This window comes from Malaclemys terrapin, chromosome 11 (genome assembly GCF_027887155.1).
Source record: "Malaclemys terrapin pileata isolate rMalTer1 chromosome 11, rMalTer1.hap1, whole genome shotgun sequence".
In the NCBI taxonomy this organism is placed as follows: domain Eukaryota; kingdom Metazoa; phylum Chordata; order Testudines; family Emydidae; genus Malaclemys; species Malaclemys terrapin.
This window is the reverse complement of record NC_071515.1, coordinates 19,284,546-19,303,764: the sequence shown is the minus strand read 5'-3', so window position 1 is coordinate 19,303,764 and position 19,219 is coordinate 19,284,546. Positions and strand designations below refer to the sequence as shown.

The 19,219-nt window shown below is 40.6% G+C and overlaps 1 protein-coding gene across 1 annotated transcript in view; it reads left to right on the top strand.

Moving 5' to 3' along the window:
• PARD3B (par-3 family cell polarity regulator beta) overlaps window positions 1-19,219 on the top strand; it is a 658,517-nt gene that overhangs the window by 529,730 nt on the left and 109,568 nt on the right. Inside the window, exon 19 of the mRNA XM_054043471.1 lies at window positions 88-198. Within this exon, the coding sequence (XP_053899446.1) occupies window positions 88-198 (111 nt within the window). The remainder of the gene's footprint in view (window positions 1-87; window positions 199-19,219) is intronic.

The window sequence follows — 19,219 nt, the reverse complement described above, 5'->3', positions numbered from 1 at the left end:
CGTTGCGTAAATCTCCAGCTTTGTAGTCTACTCAGTAAATATTGCATTTTTCCTCTTCTCCTGACCCTTCCCTAATGTCTTAATCAGATTTGGAAAGAAGAAAGAGGAGAAAGGTGGGAAAGCTGACCAGAAGGGAAATCCAAAACACAGCACACTGAGAGAAGAAGAACTAGAAAAGATGAAAGATGAGCGTGAAAGGTGAGTAAATCATGTAAACATCTATGTTGATTAGAAGAACAGACGGCAAAGACCTCCTATGTAGGAGGGAAAACCAGGGCAGTTGTTCCAGGCCTAGGCCAGTGATATGCCATCCCAGCCTTCTGCCAGTCGGTCTCTGCAGTGCAACGTTGTTAGGCCAGACTTCTGGCTTTCCCTTCCTGAGGCTGCTGCCATGCTGGGCTACTGCATAACATCTATTCTGCTTCCTCTACTTCTCTGATAGTGCTTAATGCATTCTCTGCCCAGCCTGGTGCAGCAGCTTCTCTTCAGGGCCCACACTACCCAATGCCAGTAAGGGGACCTTCTCCTGAGGCCTAGCCTCATTTCTCCTCCCTTCCCTCCCAATGCTACGACCTGCTACTTCTGGAGCTCTGTGCACTGGGCTCCCCCTCTCCTCCATAAGGCAGTAGGAGCAGCTTCTTATGGGCCTCCAGGTTCCCTTTCTTCCGATAGCCCCCATAGTGGTTTGCAGCACTCCAGGCCTCTTCTGACTTTGACTGACTAAGGTGCCAATCAATAGGTTTTCTGTTTTAAGTGCAGCTTTGGTATATTCATCTTTATGTTGTTTCCTCCTTTTTTGTGTTGTGTTCACTCAAGGTTATAGAAGAAATTAATCTCTAGATTCATGTTGTAATAATATAAAGTACACAAATGCTGAATATGCCTAAGGACAATGGGAATAAAGTAGTGCCCAAAGGTTAGGACAGGTCCTGAGACTGAAGAACCATTGTAAACCAAGGAGGTTTTATTTTACTTCTGTTTTTTTTTTTTCTCTCTCATAAAATATACAGTGAAATCCCACTATACCGTGATGCTTGAGGTCCAAAAAATTACATCGCGCTAAATGCGGGGTCGCGGTATAGCGGGGTTTCAAGCCCGTCAGTGGTCCCCAAGGTGGTGCATTGATGTGCGCTGCCTAGTGCCCCTAGTGCCCAGCAGGGGAGAGAAGCCGCGGCCCCGCACCTGTCCAGGACAGAGAGCACCGGCGCCGGCAGCCCTGTTCTTCTCTATCCCCGGCAGGCGTGGGGCTGCGGCTTCTCTTGAAGCTGGAGAGGAGCCGCGGCCCCGCACCTGTCCGGGACAGAGAGCACCGGTGCCTGCAGCCCTGGAGCTCTCTGTCCCCGGCAGGCGCGGGGCCGCAGCTTCTTCCCCTGCCTGGCACTAGGCGGGGGCACATCAATGTCCCGGCAGCCATCATGGCGCTGCGGACCACTGGTACAGTACATACAGTACTGTATTACTGTGTGTCTTAAAGGGGGGCCAAATTGTGGTCGCGTTATATGCGATTTCGCGTTATGGCGGGGCGCCTTATTGCGGGGTTTGACTATATCTGTCCCATCCATTATCTCAACAACCTCGCTGCTTTTCCAGCCCAATAGAACTAATAGCTTTTACTTCTCCTGACTCCCACCCTCCTGAGTTCCCACTCTTGAAAAAGCCTGGAAAAATAGGTAATCCTTGCAGTGCTGCCCCGAAGGTGAGCAAACGCTTCTCTCCTGCTCCCCAATAAAGACTAGCCTTCTGGGTGCAACCACATTCCCACAAGGTGAGTCTTTGTTCCCCTCCAGTAGGTGGTGCACGTAGGGTGACCAGACAGCAAATGTGAAAAATCGGGACAGGGGGTGGGGAGCAATAGGAGCCTATATAAGAAAAAAGACCCAAAAATCGGGACTGTCCTTATAAAATCGGGACATCTGGTCATCCTAGGTGCACGTAAGAGGTTAATGAGACTGCTACAGTTGCCATCAAGGGGATGCAGTCTCTTAGCTCAAGCAATAGTGGCACGTGCTTTTCATATGAGACGACCCACAGTGTGGTAATGTGTGTTACCTGGGGAGGGAGGCACACTGCAGGGCCCTCCTACCCTCATTAGAGTATTCTGCTTGTTGGGAGATGGGGAGAAAACGGGCATCGCTGCTTTCTCAATGTACCCGGGCAGCTGCCTTCTCTCTCTTTGCAGGGATGTCATACACACAAGAGCTAAGGGGACAGCCCTACCTTTGCGTTGCTGGTGACAAGCCATTGAGACATCTAGCCTCCCTTCATGCACTGTTACCCAGTTGGGAGACTATTGCACAATGTATTTTAGTCATGTGACCTGGTGACTAATGGGATTTGATGGGAGAAAATATCCCAAAGGTCACTAATAATATTTATTCCACTCATTTCAGGAGATGGTGAGCTATCCAGTTACTGCAGTACTGATATTGAATATATTTACCCAATGTTTTAATAGGTAGTTTATCTAAATTAAATAATTTCAGGGTAGGATTTATACCATTTGCTTTAAAATTTCTGTAGCATGTCCCTGGTTTTGCCAGGCAGTTGAGTGCCACCTTTATTTTAAACTGCTGATTCCCAGTTTGGATGCTGGCAATTTGAGAGGTATGTGTCCTTCATTTTAAAGAAGCCAGTGTCTTTTATTAGGATACTGGCAAGCTAAGAAGTATGTATCCCATCTGTTAAAGGGCCAGTGTCATTTACTAAAATGTTGGCAGACTGAAAGGAATGAGCCCTTCTGTCTAAAGGGCTAATGTTCCAACTGGACATGAGATAATTGTTCTTAACATTTCTTTCGTGTTAACTGCTTTTTAAAAATCCATAGTCACTGACTGACAGTAAATCGGCACGGGTGTATTAGAAACAGGCAGACTAATGTCTTCATCATTCTGTTTTCTCTTCTCTAATAATGATTTAACTTTCTGCCCTGGAAGTGTTTGAACTGAAATGGAGAACAGCAGGTGTGTTGAGAAGTTGATGAACTTAACTGATATTTTTAACTCACTTATTTGATTCTTCTTCCACAATGCAGATGAATAGAAATATCACCCTCTCCCCATCAGATAATTCTGCTTACATAAAAAAAAATACTCGTATTATCCCCAAAGTGGTATAACATACATTGTATATACAAGCAGGTCATGACGCTTCTCTAACTAAAACAAGAACATAGTTCTCTATGTTTGGTAGTTCAAGACTATCTACTAGTTGACTCTTGAACCCTATCTTGTACTACTGCTCACAGGAGGGCAAAGATTTTAGCAATGATAAAGGAAAAGTGCATACTGTAGCTGGTTTTCTCACCACACGTTCCTGTGCAAGAATAATATGAGGGGTTGATTAAGATCAGCTCAAGATAAGTAACCCAGTTTAAATGAAATTGAGTACTTTATATTGTTGTTGACTATTCACCTAATGATGATGCTTATGAAGACAGTATAGATGAGTTTTATAACTGTGTCCCAAGATTCAGTAATCCTATAATGTATAATGTAATTCAAGCCTAAGATTTTAATGCACATATTGGCAAAGAAAACCATGCGGAGAGCCTACACCATAGATCTCGCTGCTAGTATGACTTCACTAACTGCAATTCTGCATACGTTGTCTCATCTTTAACAAACCAAGCTTCACTAAAGATTTACTAGAATGTAGGCATCATATTTTCAACTGCTCTCTTGTTTGGAGTGAAATGTATTTATGACAAAACTAACAAGTACTTGACTGTAGAGTGATTGTCTTGTTTACAGTTCTGTAGTCTATCTCCTAACTAACCTTGAGCAAAGTATTAATTACTTTTCTAATTTTGACTTTCATAAGTGATATTAATTACCTATCTAATTTTACCTTTCCATGAATAGTTACATGAGTAATTTTTATTGTGAAGTCTCAATTCCATCCCTAGAATAACAAACTTAGTTTGGCTGCTTGAGGTTGTATGTCAGTTAAATGCTGACTGCCTGGGTTTTTCAAAGGTCTACCACACTAACCAATACTCCTTCACCACACGTGTGTGTACATCGATCTGACACATTTTTTTTCAGACCCTGAGCTATCTATATCAGGTGTTAGTGGCAGAGGTCCAAGTCGTTGATTTTTGGGGTGGGTGGGATAGGATTAATGATCAAGTACATTTCAGCATCCTAGCAGCTGTGTGGACCTTGCATGATGTCGGGAGATTGGTTTTGCATGCACTGCACGTTTGGCATGCCTCCAAAGGCACAAGATCTCTGTGGGGTGTGTTTTCCAGTAGGAAGTGCATTCACAACTTAGAAGAGTAGGATTTCTTTGGAGTTTTGCAAAGTGCAAATATCCCCCCCACCCAATAAGATCATATTTCATAAAGTCCAGTGGGCATCAGGCTGCATATATGACTCTTACAAGGTGAAATGTTGTTGCTGTACCCATGTAAACATTATTGCCATTTCACGTCTTTCTTTTTTAATCCTTTCTTTTCTGTGTTTCCTTTCCTTGCTTCTCTGTACCAGTTTTGTACCAGCAACACACCCTACGCTAAAATGTGAAGGTAAAACATCATCATTATTATTTATAGTGCTGGCTGGAAAGCAAGAGTTCCATTCCGCAAAAGAAATTTGAGGTTTTGAAATTTGAAATGAAAACATGAGAAAGAACTAATTAAATGTTCACTGGGCCAGAGAGAGACTGACTCTGTAGCCTAGTCATTGGGGCATTTACCAGCAATGTAGGGGAACCAGGTTCAAGTCCCTGCTCCAATTCAGGCTGAGCAGGGACTTAAAACCTGGATCTTCCATAGCCCAGCCCTAACCACCAGGCTATTGGCTATTTTGGGGTGGGTTTCTCTGTGGTTTTGGCTAGAAATTGTTTCCTGGACCTGAAAAACCTTCCCAACGAAGATGATAAATTTCTGCAAAAAGTTTGTTTCAATAAATTGGCACGTTCCATTGAAAAACTCTCGACCAGCTCTCATGATTTACTGTTTATATTAGAAGTAGTTCCTAGCGGTCCCAACCAAGATCAGGTCTTCATTGTGTTAGATGCTGTAAAAACACATACTAAGCCTCAGACCTTGTCCCAAGAGCTTACAGGAGAGATATAAAAGACAAAGGTTGGGAGAAAGAAAATAGCATCATTATTCTAATTTTATGGATGCCAATTCAGTGATTTGTCCAGGATCACAAAAGAAAGTTTCTATCAGAGCTGGGAACTGGGCCCACATTTCCTGATTCACCATCTACCTCCTCAACCAAAAACCTACCCTTTCTTTCTGCAACCTGTATTATATTCTATGATTGATGCTACTATGGGCTTGAAGTGGTTAATGGGAATTTAGGATGTTAGTCTTACTTCCTCAGTAATAGCCTTATCTATATCTAATTGTATATGAACTCAGCACCTCCTCCAAATTTCACAGTTTATTCCTTTTTTCCACTCTCCTTCAGTCTTTCATTGCTTATAGTAGCATGTCTGACTAAATCCTCACAGAAGAATGTTAGAACTTCATGGCAATATTGTATTAGGAGGTTTTCCTTATCCGGCTACTTGATTCTCTGAGCTGATAGTTTGTCCTTTCTAATGCAAGTCAATGGTTCATTGGACTGAGGCCCAATTTTAAATAAACTCATCGTTTTGTTCGCGCTTCAGAGGCTTTGGCCATAATTAAACATCAGCTCCAAAGGGCTAGAATCTCCCCATAAAAGCAATAAAAGCAAATATTATGTATAAGGCTGATTTTTTAAAAAAAAAAAAAGTTGATCAACCTGAGTCAAATTTATATTTTTAGTGTGTTCAGAGTCAGTTACTACCAAATTGTCATTTTTTACATTTTAAAAACAAGCTGTTATTTTAGTAAATTATTAAGTACTGAAGAGGTGGTCATTTTATTTGTTTAATTTTTTCAACCCAGGCTTTTTCCCTTCCTTTTCTGTCTAGCTCATGTAGGGATGCCTTTTAATTTTTTAACATTTGAAAACTATTGTAAAACAAACAAGAAAAATATATTAGGTACTTGAGTTTTACATGTAGTAATTTATTCTCTTTTCAAATGCAAATAAAGTGAGTATCAGTTGAAAGAGAACTATTTTTTCCTGTTTGTTTAGGATGATTTTACTGGAGCATCCCTGCTGAGACCAAAGTCTCCTTTCCAGCAGTCGAACATCTTACAGACGTTAGAATAAAATTTCCCTAAATGAAGCTCCTCATTGACACCGGGGTGATTTTAATAAATAACATATGACTTAGTGAATATAAAGACACATTGTGTACAGACTAATGCCCTGCACTGCTTCCTTATGAGAGGTAGCTAGTTTATTTTGTTAATTAAACCTTAGTTTTGTGTTTCTCATTGAAATTAATTGAGGAGATTTCAAAAAGTAGCATTTAAGTTTTTGTGCAGAAAGGAAGGAAAGCAAAGGAAATGGTCCTTATTTTCAAAAACTGGCCTGAACTGAAGGTAGGTAAGAGCAAATCTCAAATTTGGAGAAAGTTAATTGGATTCAATTTCTACATTGAAGATTCTAAATTTTCATTCCAAAAGCTGTGAGACCTTCTCCCTTGTCTTATCGGCTGCTGCATTTGTTGCCCGTTCTCATAGTTTAAATCAATACATGTGTTTTTGATATTTGGCAAACTGAAATTTAATTTTGCAGCTGCGTGATTCCTGTAGAAACTAAATGCGTCTTACAGAAATAAAAACATTCAGAGAGAAAACATTTTGAGAGAATGCTAGTGAGGGAAAATCTATTCCTGTTCTATCAGCATTTATTTCATTTTATTTAATTACAGAGGATTTGTATGTTACTGGAAATGAAAATGAAAACCGGAATAGCCACATGAGCTGCAATCTGATAAAACAGCCAGCTATTGTTTGGAATGAAAAGTGAATGCTTGTGGTGTTCAAAAACAAAATTTTAAGAGTTTTAACTGTACAGTATATTTTAAAACCTATACACACAGATAGCTAACAAACCCATGTGGTTTTTGTGCGATAATCTGCTAAGTCTTGGAGTATTATTATTATTATTTTAATAAAAATAAAAACCTGGAGATGGTCATATTGAGTCTCTGATAAAATCTTGGTAATTGATTTCTTTCCCAGCTCAGTTCTGGGAAGACCATACCTGTTTGGGACGCCCATGTTTTTTGGTATCACTATTTATTAAGGGTTAATCCAACCTGGCATTACTGTTCATTGAATATTCCTGACTTTGCAGCACAGCTAGGTCCTGTGGTTTAGACAAAATAAAGTGTTGGATGGGATCCCAGTTTTAATAGTCCCAATTTATTATAACCATTGAACCCTGATCAGATCACAGATTGGATTAGATCCCAGTTTTTTAAATGTCCCAATTTATTGCTGCCTTGGAACCCTGATAAGAATACATATTTGATTAAGGCTTCGGTTTTCAAAAAATTCCAGTTAATTACTTGTAGATTCTTATTAGATCATAGCAGGGTAGCACGGTATGTAGGAGTTCTGAAAAAATTACTGGATGATGTTACACAGGTCAAGGTCAGCGCTTCATTTTGTGCTGACAGTATGAAGTTATCAGATTTCTGTTTATTACAGTGGCAGCACTTGCACTGGACAGGAGGACAGACGAATCCCATCCCATTGATTCTCAGTGATTCTCATTTTAGATCTGCTGCTGCTATATATATACCAGAAAGTGTAATAAAAGCCTACCAGTGAGCAGTGAGGGTCGGATATGTGGCTATGACTGACTGATGTCAGCAATCCTCTCCCACTTCCATAGGGGATGACATTGCATTTAAACCAAGTGGTGGGTTTTAAGCTTCCAGTTCCAATTTACATTGTTACTAAAACAGAATTTGCTCTGACAGCCTCAGCAAGCTGCATACTGCTAGTCCACAAAGAAGGACACCTCCAGTACAGAGCTGGTTTGGGGCTTGAACCCAGAATGTTCTGGCTCAGAGCTGAGTACTGTACTGGGTGTGGGAGCCAGACTGACGCACGGTGTAGATTATTTGACAGATGATCCTTTTGTCCAATCACCAGGTTTCTTTCCCAGATGCCGCAGTCCAGTTGGCACTTTCCAATACGTCATAGCGTGTCCCTCTAAAGAACCCCCGAGTCTCATTCCCATAGCATCGCTGGCTTGCCCTTCATTGAGACAATAATTTCACTATGATCCGGATGCTCTTTTTCAAAGACTGTGCTGTCTGGCCATCTAAAGAGTCAAAACATTTTGTTGGTAATGGCCTCGCTTTCTCTGGAGTACTATGCTAAGCTGTGACACTTTTTTGAAGATACATCTTTAAAATGATGCTGTCAAAGAGAATTATAACTGATTGCATTATTGACTGCCTACAAGCCAAAGGCATACTTCATAGGAAACATAGGATTAAAATGGAACTTGGAAAAGTAATAATCAAGTTGTTTTGTTATTGTTGCTGGAAAGTTTAGTTGCAGAGACAGAGATTGAGATCCTCCGCTAAGGGAAATTCTCTTTGGTACTGCTCAAGCAATGCAGAGGGCTTGATGTAGGGGAGCTTCCCAGTGCTATAAAGCTGGATCTATGCATTCTGCTGCACACAGGGGACATTCAAAGATGGGGCTCATGCATGCCACTGTTCTATGATCCTGGACTCACAGAATGGTTCCCAGGAGACTGTTTCATCTGACATAAGCGAGAGAAGTCTGGTGGCTGCTCTAACTTACCAGTGGAGCTAGTTCAGCTTCTTGCCAATGCCAGGGTCAGAGGAGGCAGAAAAATGGCTCGGAAAGCCCACCGCTGCTTCCCCACATAGAAATCTGTATGCCCTTCAGCACTTTGCATCAGCATGTGCTTGGGGAAATACCATAATTGCAGACTTCCTCTTCTCTCTCCCCCTCTCTGCCAGAGAGTCTAAGGCAAACGTTTGTAGGCATGGGCAGTTAGCAAAGGAGTTTTTCATAGAATCGTAGGACTGGAAGGGACTTCGAGTGGTTATCTAATCCAGTCCCCTGCATTTATGGCAGGACTAAGTATTATCTAGACCATTCCTGACAGGTGTTTGTCTAACCTGCTCTTAAAAATCTCTAGTGATGCAGTTTCCACAACCTCCCTGGGCAATTTAGTCCAGTGCTTAACCTGACAGGAAGTTTTTCCTAATGTCCAACCTAAACCGCTTTGCTGCAATTTAAGCCCATTGCTTCTTGTTCTATCCTCAGAAGTTAAGAACAACAATTTTTCTTCCGCTTCCTTGTAACCACCTTTTATGTATTTGAAAACTGTTATCATGTCCCCTCTGTCTTCTCTTCTCCAGATTAAACAAACCCAATTTTTTCAATCTTCCCTCATAGGTCATGTTTTGTAGACCTTTAATCGTTTTTTTTTTTTTTTTGTTGCTCTTCTCTGGACTTTCTCCAATTTGTCTACATCTTTCCTGAAATATGGCGCCCAGAACTAGACACAATATTCCAGCTGAAGCCTAATTAGCACAGGGTAGAGTGGAAGAATTACTTCTTGTGTCTTGCTTACAACACTCCTGCTAATAGATCCCAGAATTATGTTTGCTTTTTTTGCAACAATGTTACACTGTTGAGGCTTGTGATCCACTATGATCCCCATATCCCTTTCTGAAGTTCTCCTTCCTAGGCAGTCATTTCCCATTCCGTATGTGTACAGCAGATTGTTCCTTCCTAAGTGGAGTACTTGGCATTTGTCCTTATTGAATTTAATCTATTTACTTCAGACCATTTCTCCAGTTTGTCCAGATCATTTTGAATTTTAATCCTATTCTCCAAAGCACTTGCAACTCCTCCTAGCTTGGTATCATCCACAAACGTTATAAGTGTACTCCCTATGCCATTATCTAAATCATTGATGAAGATACTGAACAGAACCGGAACCAGAAATGATCCCTGCAAGACTCTACTTGATATGCTTTTCTAGCTTGACTGTGAACCACTGATAACTACTCTCTGGGAACAGTTTTTCAACCAGTTTTGCATCCACCTTATAATAGCTCCATCTAGGTTGTATTTCCCTAGTTTCTTTATGAGACGGTCATGCGAGACAGTATAAAAATATTCACTAAAGTCAAGCTGTACCACATCTACCGCTTCTTCCCATCCACAAGGCATGTTACTCTGTCAAAGAAAGCTATTACGATGGTTTAACATGATTTGATCTTGACGAATCCATGCCAACTGTTACTTATCACCTTATTATCTTCTAGATGTTTGCAATTTGTGTGTGAGTGTGTGTGCAGTGCACACATTTAATTCTCCACAACATATTTAGTACTGGAAAACTAAAAAGTCCCATCTCTTCATGTTCAGCTTAGTTTTAAATCAGGGACTATTAATTAAAAAGTAAACCTTTCATTCCCAAACTCAGGTGAATTTGTCTCTATTTCATGCAGGTAGACTCTGTATATGTGTCTATAAACATAAATTGAATATAATATATAATGAAGAAATTTTTAGGGAAAAATCATATCACAGGGATATCGTTTTAAATCTTCCACTCTTTGAATTTCTTTCAGATGGAGAAAAATAACATCATTTATGCACTCCAGTACTTTGTGCTGTAAGCTCATAAGATCTCACTAACCTAAGCAAAGTTGTGACAGCTTAGTGTTGGACAGGAGACTTTCCAAGGACACCTAGCGCTACAGGAAATGGTGTTGGTGATTGAGTAAATGTCAGTCTTCCCTTTGAGTTGGTCATGAACCAACATTGCAGCATAAAGTTTCAGATGCTGTCTTTTGAATGCAGTGTAAAATGAAAATCTTCACATCCTGGGATCAGTACAGGTCACATGGTATTTTTCTTAAGAACAGTGGTATTAATCTCTTTTTTTTTTTTGCCAGATTCCAAATCCGATACTCACTAGAGCTGAGCAAATAATGTGCAAGTAAATTACAATTTCCTCACATTGAGTCATCATTCAATTTATCTGGTTGTTTGTTTATGAAATGTTTACTTTATGGAAAGATCATAGATATTCAGAACTTGAGCTGTGTTGTATAGTTGTGATTGTTTGTTTCTTTTCCTTGATTGGTTAAGTTGCAAGGACTTTGGGGAGAATATTTTCATCAACAAATACGTGCCATTTGCAATTCTCTTTCTATGGCTATTTGCTCCAGTAAAAGTTGACCACTTTTAAATTGACTGAAACACACACACACGAGATAAAACCATGATCAAAACAAATTCACTGAAAAATATTGAAATTACATTAATGGAAAACCTTATATAGCCTTCACCCTGCTGTTCAAAAAGTAGCAAATGTTCTAGTATGTTTTGCCTACCTAAATTTCTCCTGTAATTTCAATTGGACAGTGTTGCTGTTCACTGTTAAACAGCCATGTGTCACCTCAAAGGTGGTTGCACTTCAGTGGTGGACAAAGTAATCTCTCTAGTATGTATCTCCTAGCTACCTTACAGGGATGTTGACGCTTACTAAATTAATGTTTGATCCTACATAGCACAGGTTTGGTGCGGGGTGGGAGTGTGAGCTCGGGGTAAAGAGTGATGAGCAGGAGAGGAGGTGCAGGGAATATGAATCTGCATTAAGCAGAGTGCTGCAAGCATTGCCGTGCATCTTGTTACAGTTGCCTACAATTATGCAAACTGGGTGTAATGTACTCGACCAGCTTAGAATAGTAGAGTTTTACACTTGTGTATATTACTATACGCAGTGCAAGGCAATTGAAAAGAAGCCCTGGTAGTCAAGCTGGGGTCTTTCCTTTTCATGCTTGATATATCTAGTAATAACAATACTGCAGTCACACTTATACTGGTCCAACCCAGCTGCCTTCAGATGATTCCTTCAGTTACCCATTGTTTTGGGGGTTGAAGACTAAAGCACTGAACTATGAGAAATACTTAACTTTTCTCTTTAAAATATTGGGCCTGACCAGAGAATAAAAGATTGACAAACACAAATGAGACTTTTAAAGGTAACACATTCAGGTTATGAATAAGATTTGTTAATACTTGTATGAAAAGTTCATGCATATTAATAATGATAAAATAAAAAATTTAAAGTATTTGACCAGATGCTGCCTCAGATAGTCACATGAAATACTCAATTCACTTTAGTGAGTGCTGCATATGAAGGTCTAAAGGCAGAATTTATTTGGTCCACTTTTATGTAGATGAATGAAAATCTGATGTTTTAACCATTGGAATATATTGTGCTACCAGATAGAAAAAAGTATTGAAACCTTAAACCCAACTGAAATCCAAATGACCTCCTGGGGCAGTAGGGTACTTTCTCCTAGATAACGCTTTTTTCAGTCTATGTATGAATTAGGGAAATGAGAGACAAAAGCAGAAATGTTATGTAAAATCACAGTTGAGATATTAAGACTCTAAATCAGATGTAAATTGAGTAATCATTGCGGTTTGGAGATCTCAGGCAGCATCACGTGAGTGGAAAAATGCAGCGGCTTTTATTCTGCTGCACACAAGGAAAGACCAAATGAATGGAAGAATGTGTATTACACCAATTAACCTGATTAAAAGACTCACAGGATTGGGCCTTTTTGTAAAAGTCCAGCTACATCTCAAGCCGCTTTCACAACCACTCCCTTTTCACTATATTAATTGCAAATCGAATATTAATTATTGTAAATGACCTATGCCTCCTATTGTACACTTCACCTTTGCTAGTTATTGTTCCTTCTCCTATTTTGCCTTTGGGAACTTCCTTCACTGATGCACTAATGCTTGGTCAAATCGCTGCTTAAAACATACATTTTCTGCAAAGCCTATCAATTTTAATCCTTTGTATCAAAATATATTGCTGTACTCTATTAAAAATGAAGCAATCCCTCCCCACCACCATTGTTTGGTCACCAGGTGTATTTTCTGTTTGACTGTATTGTCTACTTAGATTGGCACCTTGGAGCATGGATCATGGCATTCCATGTGCTCTACACAGCATCGGGCACACAATCTGTACTTGACGTATAATAAAACAGATTGTTGTACTTCTTGTTGTACATTTTCAGCAGAAAGTTTGTTCTTGCTGGCTAGAAGAAAATAGTACATTATCTGCCTTTTGGGATCCCTCAAGCAATTTCAGTGCTGTCAGTAGGAGCCTTTGAGCTGTGTCTACATGGCCACAATTGTAACTGCAGCCTTTCTGCAGTAGCTAGCAATTTTTGTTCATGTTTTCATTACAGATGGTAACTGGCAGCATTTGGTTTGCATGCTGCACATTGTGCTAACCAGTTGTTCTTCTCACCTGAGATATACAACAGAGAAGAACTTGAAGGCTGGAATGTTCTGCTCCTTCCCACTAAGAAAAGATGTGGTTATTGAATAGAAGTTCCTTACAGAGTTCATACTTGTGGTACACAAAAAAGGTGCCAGCTATGGAATTTGTGTTAATGGATCATATTTAGGGCCCTACCAAATTCACAGCCAAGAAAAACACGTCACGGACCATGAAATCTGGTCTCTCCCTGAGAAATCTGGTCTTTTGTGTGCTTTTACCCTCTGCTATACAGATTACATGGGTGAGACCAGCATTTCTCAAATTGGGGGGTCCTGACCCCAAAAGGGAGTTGCCGGAGGGGTTGCAAGATTATTTTAGGGGTGTTGCCTTATTGCCACCCTTCCTTCTGCGCTGCCTTCAGCGCTGGGTGGCCGGAGAGCGGCAGCTGTTCACTGGACCCCACCAGCAGCAACAGCGCAGAAGTAAGGGTGGTAATACCATACCATGCCATCCTTGCTTCTGCGCTGCGGCTGGCGGCGGCTCTGCCTTCAGAACTGGGCTCCTGGCCAGCAGCCGCCACTCTCCAGCTGCTCCGTTCTGAAGGCAGCAGTGCAGAAGTAAGGATGGCATGGTATGATATTGCCACCCTTCTGCGCTGCTGGTGGCGAGCTGCCTTCAGAGCTGTGTGCCCGGCCAACAGCTGCCGCTCTCCGGCCGCCCAGCTCTGAAGGCAGCGCAGAAGTAAGGGTAGCGGTACTGCAACCCCTCGCTACAACAGCCTTGGGACACCACCACTGCCAACTCCTTTTTGGGTCAGGACCCCTACCATTACAACACTGTGAAATTTCAGCTTTAAATAGCTGAAATCACAACATTTACGATTTTAAAAATCCTATGACCATGAAATGGACTGTGAATTTGGTAGGCTCCTAGTCATATTGGAAGGAGGTCTGAGGAATAAATGAACGTGTATACCATAAATTATTGTTCTTGTGCTGAGCAGCCCCAGATATGGGGTAAAAGTTTCAAATGCACATAAGTTCAATTTTTCAGAACTGAACTTTTCTAGACATTTAGAAGCCTAAGGCCCATTGACTTTCAATGAGATTTAGACTCCTTCAATGTCTTAAGCCAGTTTTGAAAATGGTACTTAAGTTATTTTGAAAACTTTACTCATATTCTTATCAGGGTTATATAAAAAATCTGCAATGTGAGCATTTGGCCTTTGCAGCCCAAAATTATTGGCTTATATGTGGCTAGGAAAAGTTATGCATGATAGATTCTGGGATTTGGAAGCTACGGAAAATCTTTAGGCAGGAACTATGTGTTTGGCTTTGGATGACAATTAAAAGAGAGGGGGAATCACAGGAGGTTAAGAGGGCAGGACATGCTACAGCATTTCTAAGATGCCTATGCTCTAGCTACCTAGGTGAGAGGGCTGTGTTTTCACAGATGCACAGCTAACGGAAGTTGATGCATTCGTCATGCAGTGATTTAACTGGATGCTTGGTTTCAGGTGGCAGAATAGAGTGAGCAGAATTGATATGGGATACAGAAGGGAAATGTGACTGGCTTCCTTCCATCCTATGTGGTTTATTTCCCATTCCCTCATCAGGAAGTTTGTATAAACTTAGTATTAGGCTAAACTGTTCAGATTGTGACCTGTGCCTCTCCTCTTTAGTTTCACTGCTGGTGTCAGGGTGGTGAGTGACATGTAATCTCTTGCTTCCACTTGTTTAACCAGACCCATCCTGTGATACATGTTGGTCTCTTCTGTAATTGTAGTTCTCTAGTTGTAGTTTCAAGGCTGTTTGCGGTGACAATTCTGTTGATTTGGCAGATTTCTGTGATGAGGGTAAGAGGTGGAACTAGTCTAAATTATAAGAAAAATCAACAAAAGAGAAGTAAGAGTAGGGGAACAGGGCAAAACACTGTACAAATGTGCAACACATAGCAGGTTGGGGAGGCAAGACAGAATGTTATATGGGAGAGGAAGGTAATAGGGTGAAGCAGGATAAAAGATTATTAGGCACTTATTGGTATGTTTTGTAGAAAACAAATGTTCTTAAGGATTGGGTCAGAACATGGTGATGTTATGCAATCAGGATATTTAAAACTTTAGAAAATGGAAAATGGAAAAACTTTAGAAAATAGAAACTACAATGGTAAGAGGAATAAAGGAAGGTTTAGTAAAATAGGTAGATACAAAATTGAAATTATACAGCCTGTGTAGTTCAATTCTCACATCAGGTAGAGCTTGGATTGAAATGAAAAACAGAAACAGTAAAAGAGAGATCATTGAGCAGATGTTATAGATTTCCATGGAAGAGTGAGAAAGAAACAAGAAATATTAATACAATTACAATGGCCCTATTGAAAAGATGAGGCATTGATCATCAAGAAATTCACATAAACTGGCATTGACTGGTCAGCATAATATAGAAAGTAAGTAATTTGTTCTTGAGCAGGTACAGATCATAGCAGTGAAAGTGACTGTAGGCTGCATTCATAAGGAAAATTTGAAGACGCTAGGCTTATTCACAGTAACAAAAGAAAATTGTGCTAACCTAATTCCAGCTTTTGTTGTGCAGAAGGTACCAGTATTGATGGCAGAACAAATTACTTTCACTGTCAAACATGAAAGCAAGTTACACATGATGCCACTGTGTTGTGCTACTCTGTTACCGTCAAGTCTGCAATCTCTAAGGGGTATCGTACGTATCGGTTCAGAGTCCATTTCCGTTCACCATTGCAATTCCCATGAGTTGCCCCAAGTCTTCTCCTCTAGAGAATGTTATGTGCTGCTGCTTTTGCCCTCCCTCACGAGACAATCCAAGGAGATACAACATCCCATCATTAAGGCTAATAGAAAACCTGTACGTTATCCCACCTGTAGAAATTCTCTGATGTGCAGCATAAAGGTATTGGGCTAGCTCCTCAGCTGATGTCAATAGGCGCACCCCCACTGAAGTCAATCGAGTTATGCCATTTTAGACCAGTTGAGGATCTGGTCTATTGTCTTCGGTTTCCTGGATATATTTGCAAATGCTCAGCATCTCTCAGGATTTGGCCCAATAGCAGAAATAATCTTAAATTGCTATAAAAGCATTTAATGGGCAAAAGGCAGAACTTTCAGAGACAGGGACTGTAGAACTGATAAATGTACTGGGTCCAATAGCTATAAGCTATTTGGGGTGTGTGGGTGGGGGTTAAACAAATAGAGTGCTTTCATCTTTCCATTTCTAAACAGAACACCATGTGGGGCATGTAAAATATTAATCTTTCTGCAAGATGATTTCTTGTGAAGGCACTTTATGGATAAAAGACAGAAACCAGTGATACAGCCCCGCTCCCTGCTGTATTGATGTCTGTAGCTGTATTGCAAATGGAAATCCATCCCTGTCATCATAGTACAGTAAGCACTCCCTGACAACAGGATCCATACTGCACTCGCCCTGGAAAGATTGTTTTGTTGCAAGAATTGATCGGATTAGAACTTTTTCCAAAATGACTTAACATAAAATGTGGTGAGTTTGTTCTGGCAGCTCTGACGCAGGCAGGCTGGGTCCCTCCTGCTGTGTAGTCTTTCTTTTATCGTTATTCAGGAACCCGTAGAGGATGAAGCCTTTTGCATATTTTCATCTACTCACTAATTATTCGTGCTAGGGCTGGTTTGAGGTTTGACGCTACAGTATAGAAAGGAAAACCAATCACTGCTTATTAGTGTTTGTTTTCATCTGTGGTAATTTCAGCATAGACTTCAGCTGTATATCCATACTTGCCTTTTTCTCCACCCCAGAGTACCCATGTGTCCCTGAGTAAAGGAATGTCCCTTTTCCTCAATATCTATCCCAGTGTCCCTGTGTGTTTTACAAAAAACAGACGTCTCCCCCACTTTATGTAAACCCCATCAAACTCTGGCCCTCCAAAGGAGTCAGAAGCTAGCTGAGCCAATGAAATTGACAGCAGGTTAGCTGAGAGCATGTGTGCCTCACTGACCAGGTCTGCTATATGTCAACCCCATGATATACCCTCCATGAGACGCCCAAACACACCCCACCCCAGTGAAATCTCCCATTCGCATAGTAACAGATCCATGTGGAATCAAAGACACTCTGAATCCTGGCAGTGCTATGAGTTGTGAGCCTACAGGCTGGTCAGCCTCCACCATCCACACAGGGCTACTGACCTGGCTGGGCCAGCATGTGAATTAGAGACAAAGAATGTGTGTGGTGGAATGAGAGAATGAGGGGAGTAGAAAAGCAGAGAAGACTGAAGGGTACAGAGAGAGCAGGATTGGGTAGAGGAGAGAAACAGGAAAAGGCCAAAAGAAAAAAAACAAAACATAGAAGGTATAAGAACAGAAAGCCCAAGTGGTTTGAGGAACTTAGTAGGAACAAAGAAATAAAAAAGGAAACAGAAGAAATACAGTAAGAGCCAGAATAAATAAATGTAGCCTTATCTGCAGAAAATGCAGTAAATGGATGGGGGCTAGAGGACTTGGAGAAAACAGTAGAGAGGACACAGAAAACTACTGTTCTTTCACCCGTTACTGACTGTACACGTTAGGTTTTATTCTGAAAGAGGAAGGGTGACCTGGGAGGAGGAGGAGAGAAGTGTTCCATGGCTGAGGAAGTAGGAGAGGAAAAATTGAACACACTTTCCTCTTTTCCATCCCTCCCTCCCGCCAGCTGCCAAAACCTTGGTGTGTGCACCTCATTGAGACCCATCAAAGCTGTCTGCTGCATCGTCCCTCCCCACCACAAGATGCATCTTGGTTTTTCATACTGAAATATATTTTCTAATGAAGCAAAATAAAAATCCTCAGGTACATATTCCAGTTGGTTGCACATATCTGGAAAGAATGGATCAACTGGATGTACAGCAATGCTTTAATATCTCAGTGTGATTTAGTCGTCTTATTTCCAGAGCTATATATCTTTCAGGGCCCTTCCAAATTTTCTCCAAAACCTCTTCTTTTCTCATCTCCAGGCTTCTGACTATTTGTCCTGCACACTCTGTGTGTTTTTGGCCACAGTCATCACCAATGTTTAACCACATTAAGTATTTTCCTACTTCTTGTTCTTTCTATAGACTCACTATATTTATCAAGTATCAGAGGGGTAGCCGTGTTAGTCTGTATCTGTAAAAAGCGACAAAGAGTCCTGTGGCAGATTATAGATTAACAGATGTATTGGAGCATAAGCTTTCGTGGCTGAATACATCTGACGAAGTGGATATTCACCCACGAAAGCTTATGCTCCAATACATCTTTTAGTCTATATGGTGCCACAGGACTCTGTCGCTATATTTATTAAATATGGGGAAATGCTACTATACTTCAGATACAGTGACAGTGGGTAAATGTTGACGTTTACAGGTGTGCTACATGCTTCTGCCTTGCATCTTTTCCTGCATCAAAAACTTCCATAAGTACAGTCTCCATACTACGGTCAGCACGCTGCTGTCATTCTTCTCTTTGTGTTTAATTATGCCATCTTAAAGAGGAACTGAACATTTAACAGAAGTTGCACATTCATGGAACTTTATTGTATTTTTTTGATTCAGGAGTAAATATTGAATCGTTGAAGTTTGGGTTTGAAATTTACCTGAATATGTTTTACCATTCCTATTCCCCACAGATTACACAATGGCACTGATTAGCAGAAGCGTTTTGTAATACCACTTAAGGCTTTATCACAGTGGAGCACTGCCAGTAATAGTCTTTAATTCACTTATATGTACCAATCCATCTCTGTCAGGTTTCTATTAATTTCTTCCCTGTTTTACTCTGTCCCTAGCCCCTATATAATGAGGCATTTATGGAAAAAGAATATATATATATATATTTTAAATCTCAAGCAAATTGCTTTTGCTCCTGCTTTGCAAACAACTGTGCCATCTTCACATTTATTTCACGTTTAATCCACTTTTCGCAAGTTAATTTATTTAGAAGAATATGTGTCGGTCAAGAGGCCAAAGAGGCAATAATATTTTTATTAGCTAATTTAGATGAAAAGTTTGAAGATTAGGTTAGATATTTAAGCCTGCGTTGTGGTTTTAAC